At 40.3% G+C, this 23,432-nt stretch overlaps 1 protein-coding gene across 2 annotated transcripts in view; it reads left to right on the top strand.

Moving 5' to 3' along the window:
- The window catches only part of LOC105916730 (nectin-4), a 43,941-nt gene that overhangs the window by 1,155 nt on the left and 19,354 nt on the right, over nucleotides 1-23,432 (top strand). For both annotated transcript variants that reach the window (XM_012851327.3, XM_036138587.1), the window contains exons 2-4: nucleotides 8,939-9,139; nucleotides 11,226-11,396; nucleotides 19,135-19,413. In XM_012851327.3, the coding sequence (XP_012706781.2) occupies nucleotides 8,939-9,139; nucleotides 11,226-11,396; nucleotides 19,135-19,413 (651 nt within the window). The remainder of the gene's footprint in view (nucleotides 1-8,938; nucleotides 9,140-11,225; nucleotides 11,397-19,134; nucleotides 19,414-23,432) is intronic.

Here is a 23,432-nt window from a genome sequence, read left to right on the forward strand (position 1 = left end):
TGTGTGAGCTGTTCTCAGGAAATTCTGCATATTCTATCGTTTTTTACATTACGCTTCTGACTGGTTAAGACCAACTCAAACCTCAGATGCAGGGTTTGTGGTGAGAAATGTCACATTTTGTCTGGTGTGCCTGCAAAAAAGGCAGAGTTCAGCATTAACAACGTGTTTAAAATCTTCTTGGAGATCTTTTAGAGTGAAGGTGTGGTTTGAATTAGCTTTTTTTTTTCTTTTGCATTAATGATCAGTTCCCTCAAAAAGCCTTTTTTAAACTTTCTGTAACATGCACAGTGCGTTGTAATGCAAGCATTTTCTTTAGGGCTTTAAGACAGTTAGAGAATTTCTGGAACTTCAAACTAATTTAGGCGTTCCCTAATTGAGACTTTTAGGTGCCCAGACATTGTGCATGGTGTCTTTATGCTTTTGCTCAAAATTTGACCTAAACAATAAATATAACTATAATTTACCTAAAAGCGTTAAAAAAACTTGGTTAATCTTTTACTAACCTAATTATTCTATATAGTGTTCAAACTCAGTACTAGACCACAATACGTATATTCACAGTGCAGTTCAATTAATTTATAATACTTGACCATTTTAGAACAACTTTCATTTCAAGGGACTTTATAACACAATGAAAACAAATCCGTTTCTAGTTTACGTCCAAATCAGTTCAGTTCTTGGACATACTGTCCAAATTAATACGTATAATGATTTAATTCTAGGGATTATTGTAATATGAATCAATAAAAAGTTGTCTGTTGAATCAAAACTGGCCTATTTCAGCAAGTCATTGACTTGTCCTGAGCCAAGCATGTGGGCAAAGTGGAGAGAAACTACTAACTATTAACAAGAAGAAACCTCCAGCAATACCAGGGTCAAATGTGAGCAGCCATCTTCTGTAACTGGCTGAGGGAGAAATCACTGACACAGGCACATGTTTTGTGGAAAAATAAGTCAGATAGAGAAAACAAAGTTTTCTAACCTAAAGTAATGCAAACGTGGAGAGTAGCAATAGAAAATTGACAGGTTAGAATTATGGGACTATTCTTCATCTTTGTTTTAAAAAGGTACGTACCAAGCCGACGGCAATGTTAGAAAAAAACTATAGAGATAACATTTTCACATGTGCGCTGCAGTTCTGAAATGTCCTAAAGTTGCATAGGATGGGTGGGGCTGAAGAATGCATGTTTCTGCTGACATTTTCCTCCCAGACACAAAACAAATTTAACAGAGACGTTAAAAATGTGTTTGGAAACGTGCAGATGTAGCTGCTGATCTTCTGCAGCATTTGTTTACTGATCTTGTGCAGGATGGCAGGATTTTTGGCAGACTTGTTTGGTACTTTCAACATGCTCGTTTATATCCTGGAACATTAAGCAGGATTGATGTCAACACAAGAATTGCTGTCATTCCTCTTCATCAGGTATTCTGCATATACTTTTAATGCACAAAAAAAACGGCATGTTTTTGTGAGATTGCTACAGATGTTCTTTTCCCTGTAATTTATGCTCTCTAAAGCTTGTAGTTGGTAAAAAGTGTTGGTGCAACAATCCAAAAAGCATCGTTGTTAACAACCATCATTAAATGAGATGCCTCGGCTTCTCTTTGACCGCATGATGAATACATATTTTACAGCTTATATAGCAGTTTGAAAAGCTGGCTATATGCGCAATTTGGAGGTGTGTGCACCCCTCTCCTCAGCAGGGGATGTTGAGCCAAGCACACAAAAGGCCCAACTGTCATATTTCCTGGCACAGAGGCTATTGAAGCACTTTAGTAAGATCATGTTTTGCAGCTACAGCTGTGTATGGACATAAAGCATGAGCTAGAGTAACTAGGAGGAGAGCTCTTACCTCAGTGTGGATGTGATGAGGTGGCAGCATAGACATGATGTGAGTGTAACCAGTTCAGATTCATCTTCTTTTGTTGTGCAATGCACACCGATGCATGTAGGCCACACATTATTGATGAACTACCACTGTTGGTCCCGAGTTCCAGGTTCCACAACCAGGATCCACATTTTCTGCCAACATAGAGAAATTATGGATACTTGGTCTCTGCTGTGTCTTCTGTAACCCCGAGTCGGTCGAGGCAGATGACCGTTCATACTGACCCCGGTTCTGCTGGAGGTTTTTCCTTCCCGCTAATAGGGTGGTTTTTCTTCCCACTGTCCCTTCATGCTTGCTTAGTATGAGGGATTGCTGCAAAGCCATGGACAAAGCAGACAACTCTCCCTGTAGCTCTACGCTTCTCCAGGAGTGAATGCTGCTTGTCGGGACTTTGAAGCAATCAACTGGTTCCGTTATATAGGGAATTTTGACCAATCTGTATAATATGATTGAATTTGACTTTGTAGAGTGCCTCGAGATGACATGTTTCATGAATTGGCGCAATATAAATAAAATAAAATTGAATTGAATTAGAACAGCCTGGTAGCTCTAAGCTCCGCCATGTTTAAAGCAAAGTTAATTGTGTTCTTGAGAACCCCAGATACCCTCCCCGAGCTCGTGCAAAGACAATCTGTGTTGTAGCTGACTTATTCGTCTCAGTGTTATGTGAAGGTGGGGTTAGCGAGGGCACACAGGTGAATTACACCGAAATACACCACTTAAGGTTTCCCTTTTTTAAACTTGGCCTGCACAAACACACTTTTATCATTTATCACTTCAAAGCAGATCAAGTGGAAACCCTTGGACTGTAGAAACAACAGGAATAAGTTGAAGATGAGCCTTCCAGAGTTAAACAATGGAGGGTAACAAAGTAGGAACAACCCATGTCAATGAAACATGGTGTACTGTTTCATTCAACATCAGTGTACACTCTAAAGCAAAAATCCATTATCCTGTCAACGAGGATTGATTTCTCTGCAAAACCTTCAGGGTGAGAGTTAGCTTAAGAGGACGTCCTGTGTTTTAAACTCTGTTTGTGCAGCTTTAGTCAAACAGCTAAGAGTCTCAAAGTGTTTCCAATTCAACACAATCTTCTCAGGGATCTCACCCAGTGTCAGATCCTCCAGAGCTGATGTATGATTAACAGGCTGAGCTGTGAGATTTGCGGGGCCTTACGACGACTATCAAGCACCACAGTTGAATCAAAATTCCCATTATCCCATGCATGTTCAAACGGCTGTGCATTGTGCATGTAGCTTAATTGTTATAATAATGTAATTATTATAAGTAATGTCAGCCACCCGGTGTTAGACTTGAGCAGCTCAAAAAGTTTATGGAGTCACTGATTCAAAGCTGCTAAATGTTTCCATCATGGCATTCTTGGAGTTTAATGTAATTTTTTTGAGATACCAGGAAAAAGTCCTGGTGTGACTGGAGCTATATGGAGCACAGATCAATGCAGGACTTTCCTGGGGTAAGCCAAAGCCTGGGGCTTTTAAGTTTGACGTGTTTTCATTTGTTAGAGACCGTTTATGGAAAACACCCCAGTGACGTATGGGGAAGTTGTGAGGAACACTGCAGTACCACTCCGGTCCTGTGGGTGGTGTCAAGAGGACAGCATGGGTCAAACAGACAAAGGCAGACTGAGAAGCTGTATCCCTGGCTACACAAGATTGTTTCTTTACTTGATGTTAGCCTGTGCAGCTTTACATTAAATTTTGCACAACTTATTTAATAGCAGTTGGGACAAATGGTACTTTAAAAAACAACAACAGTGTTTTTCTAAGTAATGTCATGTAATCTAGAGCTTGGACCAGAAGGCCTCTTGATTTTAATTATTGATTTTTTTAAGTTATTATTATACAAGATAATTTCAGGGAAAGACTGTAATTGTTCTTCATGTTGATATCTTTGTAAGGATGTTTGACTTTACTTCTGCTGTTTTGGTGGAGACTACACTGCTTTACATATAATGTTCAGTATCAATAAAGTTGATACAATTACTGCTGATGTATTACTTCTACAAACAACAACAGCAACAAAGAAAACTAAAACTTTTGTAAAACTGATTTGTGAGACAGTTCTTCTAGTGCTCTTGAGGGACACCTCCTGGTTTGGCGGTCAGCAGCTCAGCAGCTTCTTAGTTTAAGTGTGTTGCCACTTAACAAAGACAAGATCAGCTTGAAAGTTTTAAAGAGCTCCAGAGAGCTCAAGGAAACTATTTATTTATAGCCATATCTCTGTTAAAGATCATTGAAAGGTTGTAAACCACAGAGAGAGTTCATTGTTGTATCCAAAAACATTAATGTAAAGTTGAGTGGAAGGAAAAAGTGTGGTTGAAAAAAGGTGCCCAAGCAACAGAGACAGGCGCAGCTTCGTGTGGCTTGTTAGGCAAAGCGCTTTCAAATGCTGAGGGAGATTCACAGATAAGGACTGTCGCTGGAGTTGTGCTTGTAGGGCTGGACTGTTGCCCCAGTGGTCCAAGGCCCTCTTTTCAGATGCAAGTAAATTAAACTTTAATACTTAAGGTATTCCAACAAGGAAACAGCATACAGCGTTGACAAAAACAACCCGGAGACAAACACGAGTTTCTGATTGGTTCACTTTGTTTTTTTCCCCCAGAACTCTTAACTACTCTAACAGCTATGCCCTTTTTTTTATTTTTTTAAAAGCAAGTTTTTTTTTTAAATGACTGATACCGATGTGCAATAGGACTTAAAATGATCTTTATCTGACTCGTATAATGCAGTTGCACAATCTGAAACTGAACTTAAAAATTGCGACACGTCCCCATCCGTGAGCTTTGATGCTTTTGTATTTTTTTTATTATCCCGCTTACTGTGTGTGGCGATGAGATAAACGTTGGGAGCTTTACGAATCTGGATTGTCTTAGGGCAGTAATTAAAATGTTTCAGTTCTAATTTGGCCGAGTTTGGGAGCTTCATCTTTGATCTTGTATCCATTTCCTGATTTAGAGAGATTGCCACACATCTGCCCTATTAGAATCACATGTTCTCTTGTCTTTCTCATTTTAAACCGGTGGTTAAGAGAAATTGGCATAATTATACCCCGGGGGAGAATTGATTTTACTCTTTACTTTATAGGCATTTTAAGGGGTACGACACAGATTTTATGCAAAAAGACAACCCAGTTATTTCTTAATGTAATGTTTTTTTTTACCTCTACTGAATAAATAAACTTAAATTATATGCTGCATTTTTCTCAAAATTTCAGTGTGAAATTATCCTGCAATAAAAAAAAAACACATTTATATGAAGGTGTTTTATACTTCTTTCCAGGAGTGCTTATTAATGCTTTACACAGCAGCTTTTCTCTGATTATTTAATTTTATCAACAAGTACTTTTTTTTTTCCATTGAATGCCTTAAATGTCAATCATCAGGACTCAGATAGTTCACCACAGGTTAAAGCAAATCTTCTGTTTTTCTGGTTTTGACGTTGGGAAACGACCAAAGAAAACATGCTCAGCACTTAATGTGCTGTTTTGGGAGGGTTTAGAGGATATTACAAGCCAAGCTCAAAAGGCTGTTGGGTTGTCCACCTGCTTTTAATGCATGCACAAGTTCATAAAGTTCTTTTTTTTCTTGCCCGGCTTACCCAGAGCAGTGAACCCCCTGTAAAACATTGGATTTCTACTGTTGCAAGTTTGGTAAAGCGAATCCCTGCAGCGTGAAACCCGCGTACCCAGACGGCTGCATGTAAAGTCTTTGGTGTCTGCACACTTTGGATCGGGGGGGGCATGCACGTTCTCTGAAGGTGTGACAGGACAGAATGCGGCTCGGGCGCATTCCTCTTTCTTCTTGACGTGAGTCAGAGCTCGTTGCGCAACCAGCATCCTCCTGATTTCACGACCAAATTCAGGTGCTGCTCGTCTCTCTTTGTTTCCCCTCGTCGCCGTGGCTCTAAGTCACTGACAGAGCGACGCTCCATTTAGAAGAACAAATGCGGTTATCAGACTCCTGGTTTCAACAGGTGTGATAACCCCAGGTGTGATGGAGTTACTGTCACCCTGAGTGAGCAGGAAAAGCTTGAAAGGCAGCTTTGTGAGGTCGTGTTTGTCTGGAAGTGTGTGAACAGTGGTTAACTCTTTCTTTCTTCTCTTTATCTGCTTTGTCTCATCTCTGGCTTCACAGCTTTCGGCCTCGCTCTAAAACCCAACTTTCAGTCCAACTCGGTGTCCGTCCCACGGCCTCCAACTCCAGATTGACATTTCCTCCCTGTGTGGGACCCGTGGGGCCTCTGGTTGCGTCGATGTGTCCTTGCAGGATCCGTAGGAGTCTGTATCCCGTATTGGCGTCTTTGTAATCATTTGTCGAGTTTGTGAATCAGTAACCAGAGAAGAAATAAAAGTGTTCGTCCCAGAAATCAAAGTTCAGTTCTTTGGTTTTTCCGGTTTGAGTTTTTGATGCACCGCTTTCTCTCTGTGTCCCGCACTCGTCTCTGCTGGGCTCCCACGGGTAAATGCAGCCTTTGAGACGGGTCTGATGAAAGTAATTAATGAGCCGACATTTTGGCCAGTTTCGATTGGTTTTAAAACAAATCACGCATGACATGGGTACTTCTAAATAGTCAAGCTTCAAATGTAAAGTTACATAGAATCCTATTAAAGCGTTTGTAACATCGTTTTGTTTAATTATTAGGCTCAAGATGCAATCTGGTTGGGTAGCTTTACTGGAAAAGCAAGGCTAAAAAAACAAAACAAGGATCAAAATAAGATAAACTGAGCACTTAATAGAATGAAATGCCCTGTATGTGCAGTGAATACTAAAGAAAACCATAAGTTCATCCATCAAGGTTGAGCGCTTGGGTGCAAATCTTTATGTTTTTACTCTTTTTTGGCCCTTAACTGTATCAATAAGTAGAGTAGTTGCACATTTAATCCAATCACTATCATTTATTATATTTTAAGGACCATGCATTAATGAATTATAAATTTTGACAGTTGGATGGACTTTTATTGGCTTTGGTGAAGAAACCTGGATAATATGAAAAGAGGAGTGAGCATTATGCAGCTTAACCCAAAATCGCTATTATCATCATTGTAACTCCAGACAACTATACTGTGCAGTTTCAGTCATTTTTTTTTGCATTAAATCGGTTGGTTTCCTCCCACAGACGTTGCTTTTCAGCGTAAACCACAGATCTCATATAGGGTGCTACCTATTTGAGATCTGATGCTACCGCCACCCTGCTACCCCAATCTTTGTCCTGTCTGACTTTTAAACTTTTCCCCTGAAGGCATTCGGCTTATCTATGTGTTCAGTCCAGCTTTTAGGCGTTAACTTTGGAGCAGGGCCGACATAAAAACTGGCTCCATCTTCCAGGTATGACCCGGAGCATTTCCTGCATCTTTCCTTTCATCTGGCCCCTCACAGTTTGCAGGTGATTGAAACATAATTGGGTTTTCTTTGTTGACGAAGATCCCAAACACACATCAGATCCGGCTTGGGGAGGCTTGACTCGCTGTTCCTGAAGGTCCTCCTCAAAACCCTTTGGTGGCAGATCTGTTAAAAACTGATTGTTAGTCCATGCCAGGAAACCAACCAGTTTAAATAAACTCAGAATTAGAAGCAAGAAATCAAGCTGAAACATGCTGAGGAAAACTGATCTGCATATTATCGGGGATTCATGTGTATATTTGAACTTGTTGGTATGAAACTGACCCTGTGGGAAGTGGAGAAAATCACCAAAGAATATAAACTTGTGCTCCTTAATTTAAAAAAAATCCTACAAGTTGTGTGTAACTCAGACAAACATCTCTGGTAAAAGACATTTTTCAAATAAATAATTAAAACCTCCAAGTTATATTATTCGGCTCTATGATGAATGTGTCTCCGTTAACATCGCTTATTTTCTAACTGCTGTTGCAAACTTGTTTTTGGTCCTTTTAAAGCCAGAAGTGACTGTATTTGAATACCAGGAAGGTTTAAAATATGCCTGACTCCTCAAAAGGGTTCTTTGAAATTGAAATTCTAACATCAAGGCATGTATTGGGGTTTAAAACTTGTCTAAATTAATAATAATGGAAAAAAAAAATAACATTAGCTGTTACGAAACAAGCTGGTCCTGAGGCTGTTTGCCAAGATCTTGTTGATTCGAGGAAGCAACCTCATTTCCTGTTTGGCAGCTTTGCACACAGTTTAAAATGTCCGCAATAGATAAAAGCTTTCTGAAAAAAAGAAGAAGCTTGGTCCGAAGATTACTTTTTCAGTTTGGTGAAAATGGCATTATATGTTGTGCTACATTTGAACGTTACAGAGCAGACGTTAATTGAAGTGTTTGGAAACGGTATCGGAAAGGTGATGACTATCCAAATGCTAAATGAATAACATTTTACTCTGAATGCAAAACAGACTAACTCCAAAATGTAAAAATAGTTTATCTGTTTTCATCGCTGGGACAAGCGTCACAGAGATGAAACCACTGCAGTCATTTATGAGCAAGGAAATCAGGATTAGCAGTAAACCGTCCTCATTATTGTCCGCTTTGAAGCAGGGAAACCTTTATCTTCTAAAAGAAAAAGACTTAACTCCATTTGAAGAGCTGTACTTTTTTTTAGCCCAGGTGTCTTAAAGCACATTTAGACCTTCCTTGTCTTTCTTTAAGACGTCTGCGTGTTTTTTTTTCCAGGACGGTGAGGCCAAAGCCAAGCAGGTTGGGTGAAGTTTTAGCCGTGACCTATGGGAGTGTTTGTCTGCAAACAAACCTATTGAGGCGCTGCATAACTTCTTTAGTCATGCACTTAAGGAGGATGTGACTCCCTTAACAGACCACATTTTTAATAGAACAATATTGTATGGTAAATACAACTTTAGGATACAACATGTGCAAATAACCTTTCCTTTAAAAAGAATGCAGATGATCCCAGTTTAGTTATCTCAAGATAAGCCAGAAAATGTTGTAACATTTGGTTTTATCATTCAGCTTTCCTGGAAACTACATGTAGGAGTTCATGCATTCTTCCTCCCTGCAAGCAATATTTATTTTTTTTTATCTCTAACTGATTACTCCTTTCTGTTCTCCCCGTAGCGGCGTGCGTTCGGGGGGCCTTTGTGGAGCCTCTTCAGCCCAGCACCGAGCTTCTCTCCTACACCGACACTCAGACCAGACTCCCCTGCCATTACAAGACGGCGGAGGGGGAAAGTGTGGTGCAGGTCACCTGGAACAAGGAGCTCCCAGATGGCACCAAGGAGCCAATCATCATGAACCACTTCAGCGAGGGCCTTAGAGGTACTAAATCACCAAAGGAGAAAATGTTTTCATTGGGGGGGGGGGAAATGTCTTGTAAAGAAATAGCTTCAAAATCAATTGTGCCACAATTATTGGCACTTTTTTTTTTTTGTAATTTATACTTGGAGCTTATCAGAGTGTTTACAAACTTCAAAGTACCCGTATTTTTCGGACCATAAAGCGCATTAAATAATAATGTGTGTAATATCACTCCGCACCTCCGCGTACACAGATCTCTCCTGAGAGGGAGAGCTATCCGTCTCTGATGGGAGGACAGAGTAGTTGGACTACACTGGCCTGTTTCTAACATTATAAACATTATAAACACTTTTATATTGAATTAATTTACTTGGTTTATTGTTGCTAGTGCGTACTCCGGACGCGGGCTGCCTTACATGAATGCACTTCTAGTTTAGACAATACAGTCAGGCAGTCTTGTAGACAGCTCAGGGGTCCTATCAGGTAGTGACACAGTGTACCGTAATGCTCCTAATATCCATTTAGCGGCTTCATTGCTAACTAAAGTCGTACTTACACATTTTAACAGATTTTTTTAGCGCATTGCACCACATAAAATCAGTCAGTAAGCACAACGACAATCATATATAAGGCGCAGCGGATTATAAGACGCATCATACATTTTTGAGAAGGTGTAAGGATTTTAACTGTGCCTTATAGTCCGAAAATGACGGTAATAATTTTTACTTTGAATTTTTCTTGGGGTATAAATATGACCTGATTAAGAAAAAACATTTCTCTAAGATATTTTTTGTCAGAATTACAAAGGAGAGAAACCTTGCCACGCAATTAATGCATATGGGAGTTGTTATTCGTAAATAGGAAATGGCTTTGAAAGAATGAGCTACTCACCTCAACTTGCTCTTCTCTACAGTCAGAGTAACAAACATCTGTAAGACAACTTCAACTCTGACAATTGCACCAATGCGCATATTAAGGAGGAAGATAACAGGCGTTAAAAAAAACAACTCCAAAGCTCCCCGTTGTAGAGTTGCTGCAAAGAGTTGCATCTTAGAGTCTCCAAAATAGCTGTTAGACCACATTAGGCTGAATGGACTAAACCATCTCCCACTACATCCTGTCCTTAAGTGTTAGCAAAAAGATATATCTTTGTTTTTTAAAATAAGCTACAAACTGACCCCTGATCCAGAGGAAAGTCTGTCTGTATTTTCCTGTCAAACTGACTCTCATTCCTGCCTTTTCACACTCCACTGCAAACCTCTCCAGTTAACTATGGCATGAAGATGTGGACAGAACTACATCATCTACAAAAAGCTAAGCTAAGACCCTGAGGTTCCAGAACCAAAATCGCTTCTCGCCTCGACTACACCTAGAGGTCCTGTCTATAAACATCACAGACAGGATCCTGGTGTGTTTTCATCAATCTGCTAAAACAAGTCAAAATGTCCTTTGGGCAAAGGTTTGTAGGATGGGTGCAAAAACATTTAAGTCAGGTCAAAGTTTCTTTTTGTTGCACAATTCATGAGTCCTTCATGAAAAAAAAGAGACATTTCTGCTAAAGGTGCAAATTCAAAGGAAACTAAATTTGTTCATCTCATAAGAGCAAGGCACTTTAAACTGTGAAATGTACAAGATGGAAGCACTAGATATGGGCGTGAGTTGCTGCTGTGTTGTTGTTTTTTTCTACGGGTTTCTATCACTTTGCTCTCCGATTTGCTACACGTCATATTTGACATGCTTCATTCTTGTTTCTTTTAATTGTTATTATTGATCCTTTATTTATACAAGTTAGTCCCTGAAGACTCTGTGTCTTATTTACAAGAGAGATCTGCTCAAACACATAAAATTGCAACAATTGCACAACGATTGCCCGTTTGTGCTCACGGACCACGCTATGATGTTGGGCCAATTCAATCCAACATGTTGATTATCCGCCGATTGGAGGTCGGAGCGTTCCCGACGTCCTGAGCAGACCAAGTCACTCTTAACACACCGATCACGGCAGGAATACCTCTTAAGATTGCGTTCAGAGTCGCCCTGATAAACGGAGCATGTCAGAAGGGGAAGATCAGTGGAAAAATTGGGCTAATTATTAATTTCTTTTCAGGGTTTGGCCGTTACGCCGACCGGGTGAAGTTCGAGAGCTTCGCCCCGACTACTGAGAGCTCGGCTCTGCTCCTCCCCAACACGCAGGAGTCTGACGAAGGCGTCTACAGTTGTCACATCTCCACCTTCCCCAGCGGAAACTTCGAAAGGCGCATCAAGCTTACTGTCTGGAGTAAGTTTCATGTCCTCTGTTTTCTGATGCGTTTTGCCTGTCAGGGCTATTTGAGTTGTGATAAAACCATAAAGGGATGAGCTGTCAATAAAAGGCGGTTTGATAATTTCACAATTACGACATAAACGACTTGAACGAGCCAAGTTGGGGCCTCTTATAATGAAAGAGAATCGTCTATTCTCTTTCAATATAATCTATTGAATCTGTACGTGAAATGTCTGAAAACATTGTTTTCAAATGTCTGAAAACATTGTTTTCAAATGTCTGAAAACATTGTTTTCAGACATTTAGTAAAACACATCAAGAGGATTTATTGGTAAACTGCTGAGTTTATCCTAAAATCAAATATGTAAAATGTGTAGCTTACAGTCCTACTGAGCTCAAAGATTGAAAACCTGCTTTTTTCTATAATTACAGCTGCAAATATGGGAGGAAATTCAATTATTATCCATTATTTTTTACAAAATAATTCAAGCTCAGACTTGATCAAGAGCATCTGTGGACATCAGTTCTCAATCGTCTTTGGCTCTAGACTCTGTTCTGCACCAGGGATGCTCCATGTGCGGCCCGGGGGCCGTTTGTGTTAAAAAATTGTAAAAAGTTTGGCACGACAGCACAGGTGGTTGATGCTGATGGGGGTAAAAAAAATAAATAACAATAAAGATATTAATATATTTGATTTAAAAGTGCTTTTCAGCGCTCAGGAACACTAAAAATCAAGCAGCGCAGCAACAGTAAAGTTACAATGGACAGATAATCCCGGTGCGTTAACTCTCTGATTTCTGAACCACTTGTAGTTTATGGAGAGATTTCTGAGGCAGAGCAGAGAAAAAGCGTTGCTGTCGATTCGGGATTGGACAGGGTGAGGGTAGCTGCAGGGAAAGGGAGGGACGAAGAAGATTGATGATGCGTAGGTGAGAACAAGCAGAACAGGTGATGTTGTTGGTGTGAAAGGTGAAGGATAGACTCCTGCTATGGAGGACGACACTCTTAACCTGAAGTTAGGGGGAGACCGAGGAGCCGTGAGGTAAAAGGGAGAAACTTTCTCTAAAATATCCTTGAAATGGAAAATCTCTCACAAAGTGTGTATTTGGTTTTTTGCTTTCTTATAAATAGGAGCACAAACATCCAGCAAGTTCCTCTTTATTAATCAGTAATAATAATAGTACATTTGTCAGCCAGCCACTGCTTTCAACTTGTTTTGATCAACACTGACCGTGTGTTTGGCTGTCATTTTAATTTTATAGGAAGTAGGATACGGATAATTCATTCTTTATTATTTTTTACTATCACCATTGCTGTTGTCAAGGCCTATAAGTACATTTCAGTTTGGTGATCTAAACCATTCAATTGTAGCTCCGCGTTAGTTTTATGCCACATGTAACATTTTACATGTAGGCCTAAAAGGTTCAGTTTTGGCTGCATCTGACCAGGGAACCTTCTTTCCGCACCTTTGCTGTGTCCCATAGCTGGCTCGTGGCAAACTGTCTCGCCTAAAGAGCAGATCTGGTGAAGGGCACAGCTAATAGCTTTCCTGTCGACAGATTCTCCCACTTGACGAGCTTTTCTCCTCCTCCAGAGGCTCCTGGCTGCTTCTCTAATGAATGCTGTCTTTGTCAGAGCTGTCAGTGTAGCTGAACGACCGTACATTGGTTGGTTTGCAGTCGTGGCATGCTCTTTTGATTTTCTGATGATGGATTAAAGCAAACGGAGGGATTTTTAAAGCTTTGGGTGTTGTTTTATTACCTAACCCTGCTTTGAAAGTCTCCATAGCTTTCTCCCTGACCCGTCTGCTGTGTCCCTTGGTCCTTCGTGATTCTTCTCTGATAAACATCTGAGACTTTGCTGGATTTGTTCTGAGATTTAATCACACACATAGATGAACTCTCTATTCAACAGCTGACTTCTGCAGGCAATCTGCAGCACTGGATGTTATTTAGGGGTATCAGATTAAAGGGGAGTAAAAAAACAAACAAACAAACACACGTCTTTTCAGTTTTCTTTCTAATTGTAACGAGACAAAGCGAGGAAAAACATTCCAGGGGTGAGAACACGTTTGCAAGGGACCGTAAAATATGAAACCAGGCACTATATCTGTGGAGGCCACCTGCAAACATGGAGGTGAGCTTTTAAGACTGCGACAGGATTCCAGTTTGAGACGTTTTTTCCAAAAATGTTGCCCTCCGCATCCTTTAATCTGTATATTGTTGGCTAAATAGCTTGCAAAAAAATAAATAAAAATAAACATTTAAGGAAAAAAATGCCTCAAGCAAACTGGTTTTCTTTGGCAGGACTTGTCACCATTTTTGTGGGTTGTTTCCACTTCCCGAGTGCCTCACATGAGGCATTATCATTTATTTGAATCATCACAGCAGCTGTGGGAATAAGCATCTATGGGCGGATCCTTTTTTTCAAACAGGTAAATATTATAGCGATGCTATCACCTCTGATCGTCTCATTCCGCTGCCAGTCACCATCGGCGGCGATGCTCCGAGCTTAAAGGCTTGTTTTGGCACGCCTCGGATCAGGCGCAGCAACAGAAATGCACACAGACGAGTAACCGACAACCTCCAGTTCCAAATTTTCGGAAAGTTGAGACACTGGGCTGTAAAAGAACCATTTGCATTTAAAATGTCCGTGCAGGAAGTGTCCTGAACACACGTTACAACAACCTGGAACTGGACCAACCTGCTCAAGCAGGTTTCGGTCTTGCATGAACAGACTGTGCCAAATCAAACTAACCTTTTTAAAGCGCTATTAAACTCCTGGAAACATTAATTGTATGTTTCATAGAGGATACAAAAACAGATTCATTAGAGGAAAAAAAATAGACATGTGTTTGTCTTTTCTCTCTTGCAATAAAATCTCTAGTCTACACTGCCTTGCAAAGTATTAGCTTAAGGAATTTGCCCATTGCTTAAGGCAACCGTCCTCCAGCTCCTTCATATTAAAGGGTTTTTGCTCGTTAACACCGTTGTTCAAATCTAACCACCTGCTCTCGAATTTGATTAAGTTCTGGGCTTTGACTAGGCCATTCCAACACATTAAATGTTTCTCCTTAAACTGGTTGAATGCTTTTTCAGCGGTATGCTTCGGGTCATTGTCCTACTGGATGGTTAATCTGAAGCATACTGCATACTCACTGAAGAACATCCCTGCATTTATGACCAGTTTCCCAGCCCCTGATACTAAAAAACATCCCCGCAGCATGACGCTGCCACCACCATGTTTCACTGTGGGACATTCTTAGGATGAGGGGATGTTGGCACCAGATGTAGCGTTTTCCTTGGCAGGCGTTTAATTTTTGTCTCATCTGACCAGAGCACATTTGGGAAGTAGCCGATGTGTCTTTTGGCAAACTCAGAACGCGCCTTCTTACTTTTTTTTATAAACTTTTTTTTCTGGCACATCTTCCATAAAGTATGCTCAATGGCTTATTGTGGTCCCATGGACAGATCCTCCAGTCTCTGTTGTGGAGAGCTCCTCGGTCTTCATGGTGTCTTTCAGAAAAGGTGTGTTTATTTTAATAGATCATGTAGTAGTAGTAGTAACTTTATTTGTCCCAATATGGGCAATTTTTGTGCAGTAGTAATAAACATTCACACTTCACCATTAAAAAAACAAGAAACACATAAATATAAAAGTAAGGTGAATAAATATATATATAAATATGTGCAGCGCAGAGAGTGAATAAAGCAAAGGCTTATATGTATGCAACGTGTGACTATCTGATTTTCCTGGTAGCGTTTAGCAGCTGGACAGCAGAGGGAAGAAAGGAATGTTTGTATCTATTTGTCAGGGCTGGTGGATATTTAAAACGGGAACCAGAGGGTAGAAACTGAAATTGGTTGTGTAGGGGATGGGTGTAATTATCCAAGATAGACTCAGCCTTCCTAATTAACTGCTCTTTGTATATTTCAGTCATGTGACACTCGGATTGCACACAGTTGGACTTCATTTAACTAATTGCGTAACTTTTGAAGCTAACTGGTTGCACCAGAACTAATGATTAACACGAGCACACAGTATGTATCCAGCTGGAGCGGGAGATTTGCATCATGGATGTGCAGCGGACAAATCTGCGGCATCTGCGTGATGCTATCATGTCAATATGGACCAAACTCTCTGAGGAATGTTTCCAGTACCTTGTTGAATCTGTGGCATGAAGGATTAAGGCAGTTCTGAAGGCAAAAAGGGTCCAACTCGATACCAAGAAGGTGTACCTAATAAAGTGGCCAGTGAGCATATGTATCCAGCTGGATACATAAATTACAGGTTGGAGTTAAATAAAATAGGTAAAAAGCCAAGGGGTGGGGGTGGGGGGGGGGGGGGGATGAATACTTTCGGGGGAAGGGGGGTGAATGCTTTTGCCAGGCACCGTACGTGTGAAAACACTGAACTTTACTTTGCTGGCTGCAGGTTTATTCTGCAGATGTGAGACACCATGATGTCATTTGTTTTGGGTTTTAAGGAATGAATTAAACCATAACAGCTTTTGTTACTATTTCATTAAAAAAGAAAATCCAGTCCCATGTGCAGATTTATCATCTACTGGATGATCGTGACTACGCAATGAATCACAGTCATGCTAAACCAGTTGGATACAAAATAAAAACAAAAGTGTTTAAGTATAAATAGATCTGTTTACGGCGTGAAATCCTGCCCAGTCCCCATTCCAATTAACCAAGTTAGGCTTTTGGAAAGACAGCGAGTTTCTGCTGAAACCGCTGAAATGAAATGAAATGCTAAACAGAAACTTTGTAATTTAATCCTGGTCTTGCTTGCTCTGAGTACAAGCCGCCTGTTTCGACAAAAACAATTGGCACGCTGTGTGAAATCTAAGTAAAAAAACAAGGGGGGAATCCTCATAAACTCCAGCTAGCAACGGGACGACACACACAAAAAAACACTCTTGGTTTAAAGTTTCTCTTCTTTTATTAACTAATTATTTTCTCATTCTTGAATGATTTCACGTCTCAAAAGTCTATGCTCATCTGTTAAAATGCCATCACTTGTTAAAACATAAAGCATTGAAAAAGGATGGGACAAATAATTTGCGCAACAAAACTGAAAATCAAATAAATACGTCGCCCTGCAAAAAGTAATTTCAGATTGATCAGACTTTGAAGACACGTTTGTTATTAGAAGGACATACGATTGGCTTTACTCTTTAGCTACAACTAAAATAGTGGTGGTGTGTAACTGTAACAGTATAAAAACGATGCTTAAATATAAAAACAATGCAGGTTGACACAACACACATGACATCAAACACATAAAATACTACAAACAAACAAGTATTGGCAGTGTTTGGGTAGATATTACAATAATTGCACATAGGGCTGGGCGATATGGACCAAAATTAATATCTTGATTTATTTTTTAGGCTGAATGCCAATATACAATATTTATTCAATTCAATTTCAATTCAATTTTATTTATATAGCGCCAAATCATGAAACATGTCATCTCAAGGCACTTTACAAAGTCAAGTTCAATCATATTATACAGATTGGGTCAGATTATACAGATTGGTCAAAAATGTCCTATATAAGGAAACCAGTTGATTGCATCAAAGTCCCGACAAGCAGCAGTCACTCCTGGGGAACCGTAGAGCCACAGGGAGAGTCGTCTGCATTGTACATGGCTTTGCTGCAATCCCTCATACTGAGCAAGCATGAAGCGACAGTGGGAAGAAAAACCACCCATTAACGGGAAGGAAAAACCTCCGGCAGAACCGGGCTCAGTATGAACGGTCATCTGCCTCGACCGACTGGGGTTACAGAAGACAGAACAGAGACACAGAAAGCACAGACAAACAAGCACATCATATCTCGATATGATTTTCTTGTCGTAAAGTAAAGGTGTCTCTGCATCAAAGCTTTATCTCAAATGTCTCACAAGCACAATTTTTAACTGACCGCTATAGATAAATATGAGAAATTGGAATATATCAAAGGATAAATCTAACGCAGTCTAGACCATGTAGACGATCTCAATATAAATTATAATAGTCTCATCTTATATCTCTTTTTCTTTTTTAAATCTTGCTATATTGTTCAACCAAAATGCACATCATTATGACTATAGTAACAGTATAAAAACAATGCAGGAAATATGAAATATGATGTATTTCATAAACTAAATCCTGCTGTTAAACACTGACAACACAGATATGTACAATATTCAATAAATTAGTATTTGCAGTGTTCGGGGGAAAGTTGTTGTACATAATTATGGCACATCCTGTTCAATATTAAAAAACAAACAAATGCATCGGAGAATACGTAAAGTAAGGCGAGGCAAGGCAAAGGCAAGGCAAATTTATTTATATAGCACAATTCAGTACAGAGACAATGCAAAATGCTTTACGTGATTAAAATATAGGAATAAAAGCAAGTAGGGATGGAATGTAGAAACAAAAAAAGAACATTAAAACAGTTTAACTAGAACAGTCAAAGGCAGTTCTAAACAAATGTGTTTTTAATCTTGATTTAAAGGAACTCAGGCTTTCAGCACTTTTACAGTTTTCTGGAAGTTTGTTCCAGATAAGTGGAGCATAGGAACAAAAATGCTGCTTCTCCTTGTTTAGTTCTGGTTCTGCAGAGTAGGCTGGAGCCAGAAGACCTGAGTGGTCTGGAGGGTTGATGCACTGAAAACAAGTCTGTGATGTATTTAGGTGCTAAGCCATTCAGGGATTTATAAACTAACAGAAGTATTTTAAAGTCTATTCTCTGAGATACAGGGAGCCAGTTTAAGGACTTTAGAACTGGGGTGATGTGCTCTACTTTCTTAGTCTTAGTGAGGATGCAGGCAGCAGCGTTCTGGATCAGCTGCAGCTGTCTGATCCACTTTTTAGGCAGACCTGTGAAAACACCGTTGCAGTAATCAATTCTACTAAATATAAACGCTTGGATTAGTTTTTCCAGATCCTGCTGAGACATTAGTCCTTTAATCCTGGAAATGTTCCTCAGCCGACCTTGTAATTGTCTTTAGATGCTTTTGAAGGTTCAAGTCTGAGTCCATCGCTACACCCACCTTCTAGCTGAAGCGATTGAAGCTGTGTGCTAACTTTTGATCTCTCCTCTATTGGTCCAAATATTATTACTTCTGTTTTGTTTTTATTCAATTGAAAAAAATGTAGCCACATCCAGGCATTGATTTCTTCTAGGCATTTACTCAGTGCCTGAACTGGTTCATAGTCACCTGGTGACATGGTGATGTAAAGTAGTTAAAACACCAATAAAATATAAAACATACTGACAGACATAATACATTAGAATACAACGACAGACATAATACATTAGAATACAACAGAGTACAATATTTTTTATTTCCTGTTTTAAGTGCAGACATTTTGGCTTGGCGACGGTAGGACAAGTGCAGGTGTGCTGTTTCAAGCTGGTCATTGTTTGCTAAAGCTGAACTTCCTTGAGGTGGACAGCAGCCTTTGTTGTCGGCGTTGAAAAAAAGTTGTGTCAGGCTGAGAGGTGAACAGTAACCTCCTTTATTAGTTGAAAAGTCAGGAATACCATCTGTATGCATCATCTTTGGGCGATGACTTTCCAGCCTTTTATGGTAATCCATAAAACAAAATAAAGACTATTTTGGGTCACGGTGTCGCCCTGCAATATCACTTAAAGTCTAAAAAAGAAACATCGATTTTAAAATAGACAATTTATTTATTTCTTGAACAATGAGTCGCACATTTTCACAAAGATCTCTCCCCTCTCCCTAGCTTTACCCATCTCCTCCCTGGACCCTGTGATGATGGTGGAAGGCGATCCGTTCGGCGAGGTCGCCTCCTGTCGGGCCGTGGGCAAACCTGTCCCCTGGCTCACCTGGGACACCGACCTGCCCGGCCGCACCCAGAACCGCACCGCCGAAAGTGGGGCCGTGTCCAGCCGCTACTTTCTCCACCCGCTGCGCAGCATGAACGGAAAGAAGCTGGACTGCCTGGTGTGGCATCCGGGCTTGGAGAAGCCCCGCCGGATCTCTAACCGCCTGGTGGTCCAATGTGAGTATAATAATAATAATAATAATAATCTTTATTGTCATTGCAACAAACTTTGCAATAAAATATGTCCTCTGCATTTTACCCATCCCCTGGGGGGGCAGTGGGGTGCCACTGTGCGGCACCTGGGGAGCAGTCTGGGATTAAGGGTGTTATTCAGGGACCCAGAGTGGCAGCCGGTGGGAGTTGAACCTCCGAACCACACTTAGTGCCAAACCTTAAAATATTTGCTTAGTTTTGACAAACTTTTAATTCTTCACTGCTAAACCTCTGTTCCTTGTGGCTTCAATAAGATGGCACACAGTGGCCCATTTCTGTCAATGACTACAATAAGTAGCTATGGTTTAATAACTGGCACTGTTACAAGCTAGGCAGTAAAAAGGACTCGACTTTATATTTCCAACATATTCAATTAGTAGGATGGTAAGAAGGATAGTAAAAACATCCAAAGCTCTCCGTTCAAGAACTGCAATACAGAGTGGGGTTCTACGGTCAGCAAGTATCCATAAGAACCTGCAGACACTATCTGCAGTTTTTTGGGGGGAGGAAAAATTATTTACTATCCTATCATCACAAGGAGTTTGTTGAACAATACTGAGACTTTAAAGCAGCAATAAGCAAATTTTCACCACTAAATGGAGCTTGATCTTTGTCTGTAGACCAAAACAAGATGTGTACCAAGCCACCCCTCTCTCTGTAGCTCCGCTCCGGCACTCGGCAGCCATTTCCCCTTCTCACCCATCGGCTCATACGTGATTATTTACAAAAGATAAAAACACAGCTGAATAGTATCACCTTTTGGGGGAACATGTTCAGTGAAACAGTAACTCATGACTTTTATAAAGCTGTTAGCAAGAGAACAGTTTGATCCGATGGGTGCGCTTTTCCCTATTTTGTGCCTAGTGATGGCATTTTATGGGCAGCGGGTGGGTAAGTACTGAGTGGCAGCTGTTCACGTACGCGTACATCTGTCTCAATAATTAATTACTCGCGCGATAAATTTTATTCACATGAGTAATGAAAATAAGCTCGAAAATTTGCGTATGCACGCTTGCTTATTTCCCCTTGTGTTTCCGTTTCCTCTCACTAAAAAGATACCTTTACTTCATCACAAAACTGATTTTGATTCTGTCTATCTAAGATAATGAAATTTCGCATATTGCACCTTTAATGGGAGGTGTTATTTTTGTCAAATGAGACAAAGATTGTGTTTATTTTGCAACAAACATTGCAGGCGGTGCGCTGTAAGATGAAAAGAAAAAGATGAATATGAGAAAAAGCCCCCCGTGCCCGATGTTGATTATGGTGGAGGGCCAGTGATGCTTTGGGCCGGTTTCTCTTCGAAACGCCCCAGGAACCGTGTTGCTTTGCCTCATCAGCCAGGAGACTTTCAATAAAGATCCTCTGGCTTTATTTGGGAAACTGGCTTACTGCAGGAAAACTAACTAAAACATGTTGGTAAATCAACATGGAACTTTGTTGTTTGTGTTTTGTTTTGAAATTATAAGATAAATGCACAGGATGTTACAGTTTTACGTTCTTAGAGGTAAACACAAAGTATCTGCGAAATTACCAGTAAAATGAGAGTATTTGTTAAAACAAACTAAAGACCTTTTTATGTAAATGGTAAATGACGGTCAGAGTGGAGGTTTGAACCGGCAACCCTCCAGTTATAGGACAAACTCCTCTAAATCCTCGTGCCACCATCACCCCAGAAGCCAGAAATCCTCACTTAGTAGTTGCTGAGTTGCTCAGTTTTCTTCCACTTGTCTTGCAAATCGGACACAGAACTCAGCACATGAGAAACATTTGGAGCATTTTTAAGTTAATTTGTGAATGAGAGCAAATATTTACAATAAGCAAGGAATGTTTTTTAAAATCATATTCAGTTCTTAACAATGTAGCCCTTTTTCTGTGTTATCATATTTCATTCAGAATCATTATCAAGTTATTGTTTAATTTGTCCTGTTTTACCTTAAAACATAATTTGAATGTAGTTTTTAGATTTCATTGTTAAAATATTTTGTTTTATCCCTTTATTTGAATTCCCTCTACTAATTCTTGTTAGACTTGAGAACATGATCCCATCTTTATCTTGTACTGCTATAATATTCAGTTACCACTGTGAGCTTCAATATGGAGCCACGCATACAATAAGATCCTGTTTGTTATGCCTCTTTGTTGCCGTTTCGATCAACAGGGCTCACAGCCAGATCCATTGAAGGAAGTTTCTATTACGATAAGCCGCTATGACCAAACCTTTCCTGCTGACGCGTCAAAATGTCAGCAGCAAAGTGATACGATACGTGTAGAGCTGTTCCACCCTTTTAAACATTTCTTAAATCTCTGACTGTGTTACAGCTTGCAAACTGAGGTAGAATATGATGTATTTCATAAACTGAATCCTGCTGTTAAACACTGAGTGATCATCATGTCTTAAGCTTCAATTCAATACAATTTTTTATTTATATTGCACTAATTCACATCTGAAGGTATGTTATGAAGTAAAATTCAATCAAATCCTCCAGATTGGTCAGAAAGTGTCCTCCCTAAGGAAACCCAGCAGGTTGCATCAAGTCTCTCCAAGCAGCATTCACTCCTCCTGAAAGAGCGTAGAGCCACAGTGGACAGTCGTCTGCATTGTTGATGGCTTTGCAGCAATCCCTCATACTGAACATGCATGAAGCGACAGTGGAGAGGAAAACTCCCCTTTAACAGGAAGGAAAACCTCCAGCAGAACCAGGCTCAGTGTGAACGCTCATCTGCCTCGACCCACTGGGGGTTAGAGAAAACAGAGCAGAGACACAGAAAGCACAGAAGCTCACATTGACCCAGGAGTACTTTCTATGATAGAGTGTAATAGCTGATGATCTGTCTTCCATGGATGGCGTCACGGCTAACAGAACACCAGACCAGGTGTACCTTCTACGAAGAGAAAAAAGAGCACAAAGTTGAAATGAAAACTAACAATGCCAGTTGGAGAACAGTAGGAGAACTCAGCAGAGTGGGAGAAAAACATTAACAGCGTTAAACAAGCTTCAGGTTTAACGCTGACAAACTTTAGGTTAGATGCCTGCTTTAAGGTACTAATCTGTGGTGGTGGAAAAAGTCCATGGTGAAAAACGGCTTTGACAAAAGACCTGTAAACAAATCCTCCTTCAGCCAGTGAGGGTTGACAGAAAATCTGCAAAATCAACACAACTATATTTTGCTCGTCCAGCTCGCTACAGATGCAGTTTGCTGAATCTCTGGCTAGTCCGCTCTCTGACGTTACCGTACGCCTGCTCAAAGGCCTTGGTGCCACCAACTCAAAACCTGATTGGTTGAAGCAACAGTTTGGTCGACACTTATTTAATGCTACAGGGCCTGCAGAACCGTCAGTGAAGGCCTCCAGGCAAATTTATTTTACCTTGGCAACAAATGCCTTAAAATGAAACTGTTTAAATGCTTTAATATGAAACTATGCGTTTGGAAGCAGCAATCAGCGGAAAAGATCTAAAAGAAAACAGACCAGCCATTTAAGATAATTTTGTACTAGTGTTGGTATTAGTAATGAACTATTATTGAACAAATATAATTAACAGCAATGTGTGATTCAGATCCTTCTTACGCCAGCAGAGAAGGCCTTGCAGGCCCTGCCACAGCTAATCTGGCACAGAATCAAGAGGTTCCTCTTTCAGCAATGCCCTCAGCTTAGGGAGGAAAGTCGGTGTGAAATGACTCAGTCGACTCCCTCAAGCTCTTCTCCGGGCTCTGAGCCAGCTTTGTTAAGGTCTTCCTTTTTCTGGAATGAATTCACCCTTTATCTCCCATAGTTGTATTTATTCAGCTTGGCTGTCTTTCTGTGGTAGTGAGTGATTGTGATGGTAGACTAAACGTTGGACAGTATTGGCAGAAGTGCAGAGGTTCTCCGACTTCTACTGTTTCTGTGTTTTCAGGCTAACCTTTTGGCCTCTCGGTGTTCCACAGTTACTGTTTGACGTTTGTGTGTGACGTGACTGACGGCTTTAAAGGTGTGGCTG

Source organism: Fundulus heteroclitus, chromosome 6 (assembly GCF_011125445.2).
Source record: "Fundulus heteroclitus isolate FHET01 chromosome 6, MU-UCD_Fhet_4.1, whole genome shotgun sequence".
NCBI lineage: Eukaryota > Metazoa > Chordata > Actinopteri > Cyprinodontiformes > Fundulidae > Fundulus > Fundulus heteroclitus.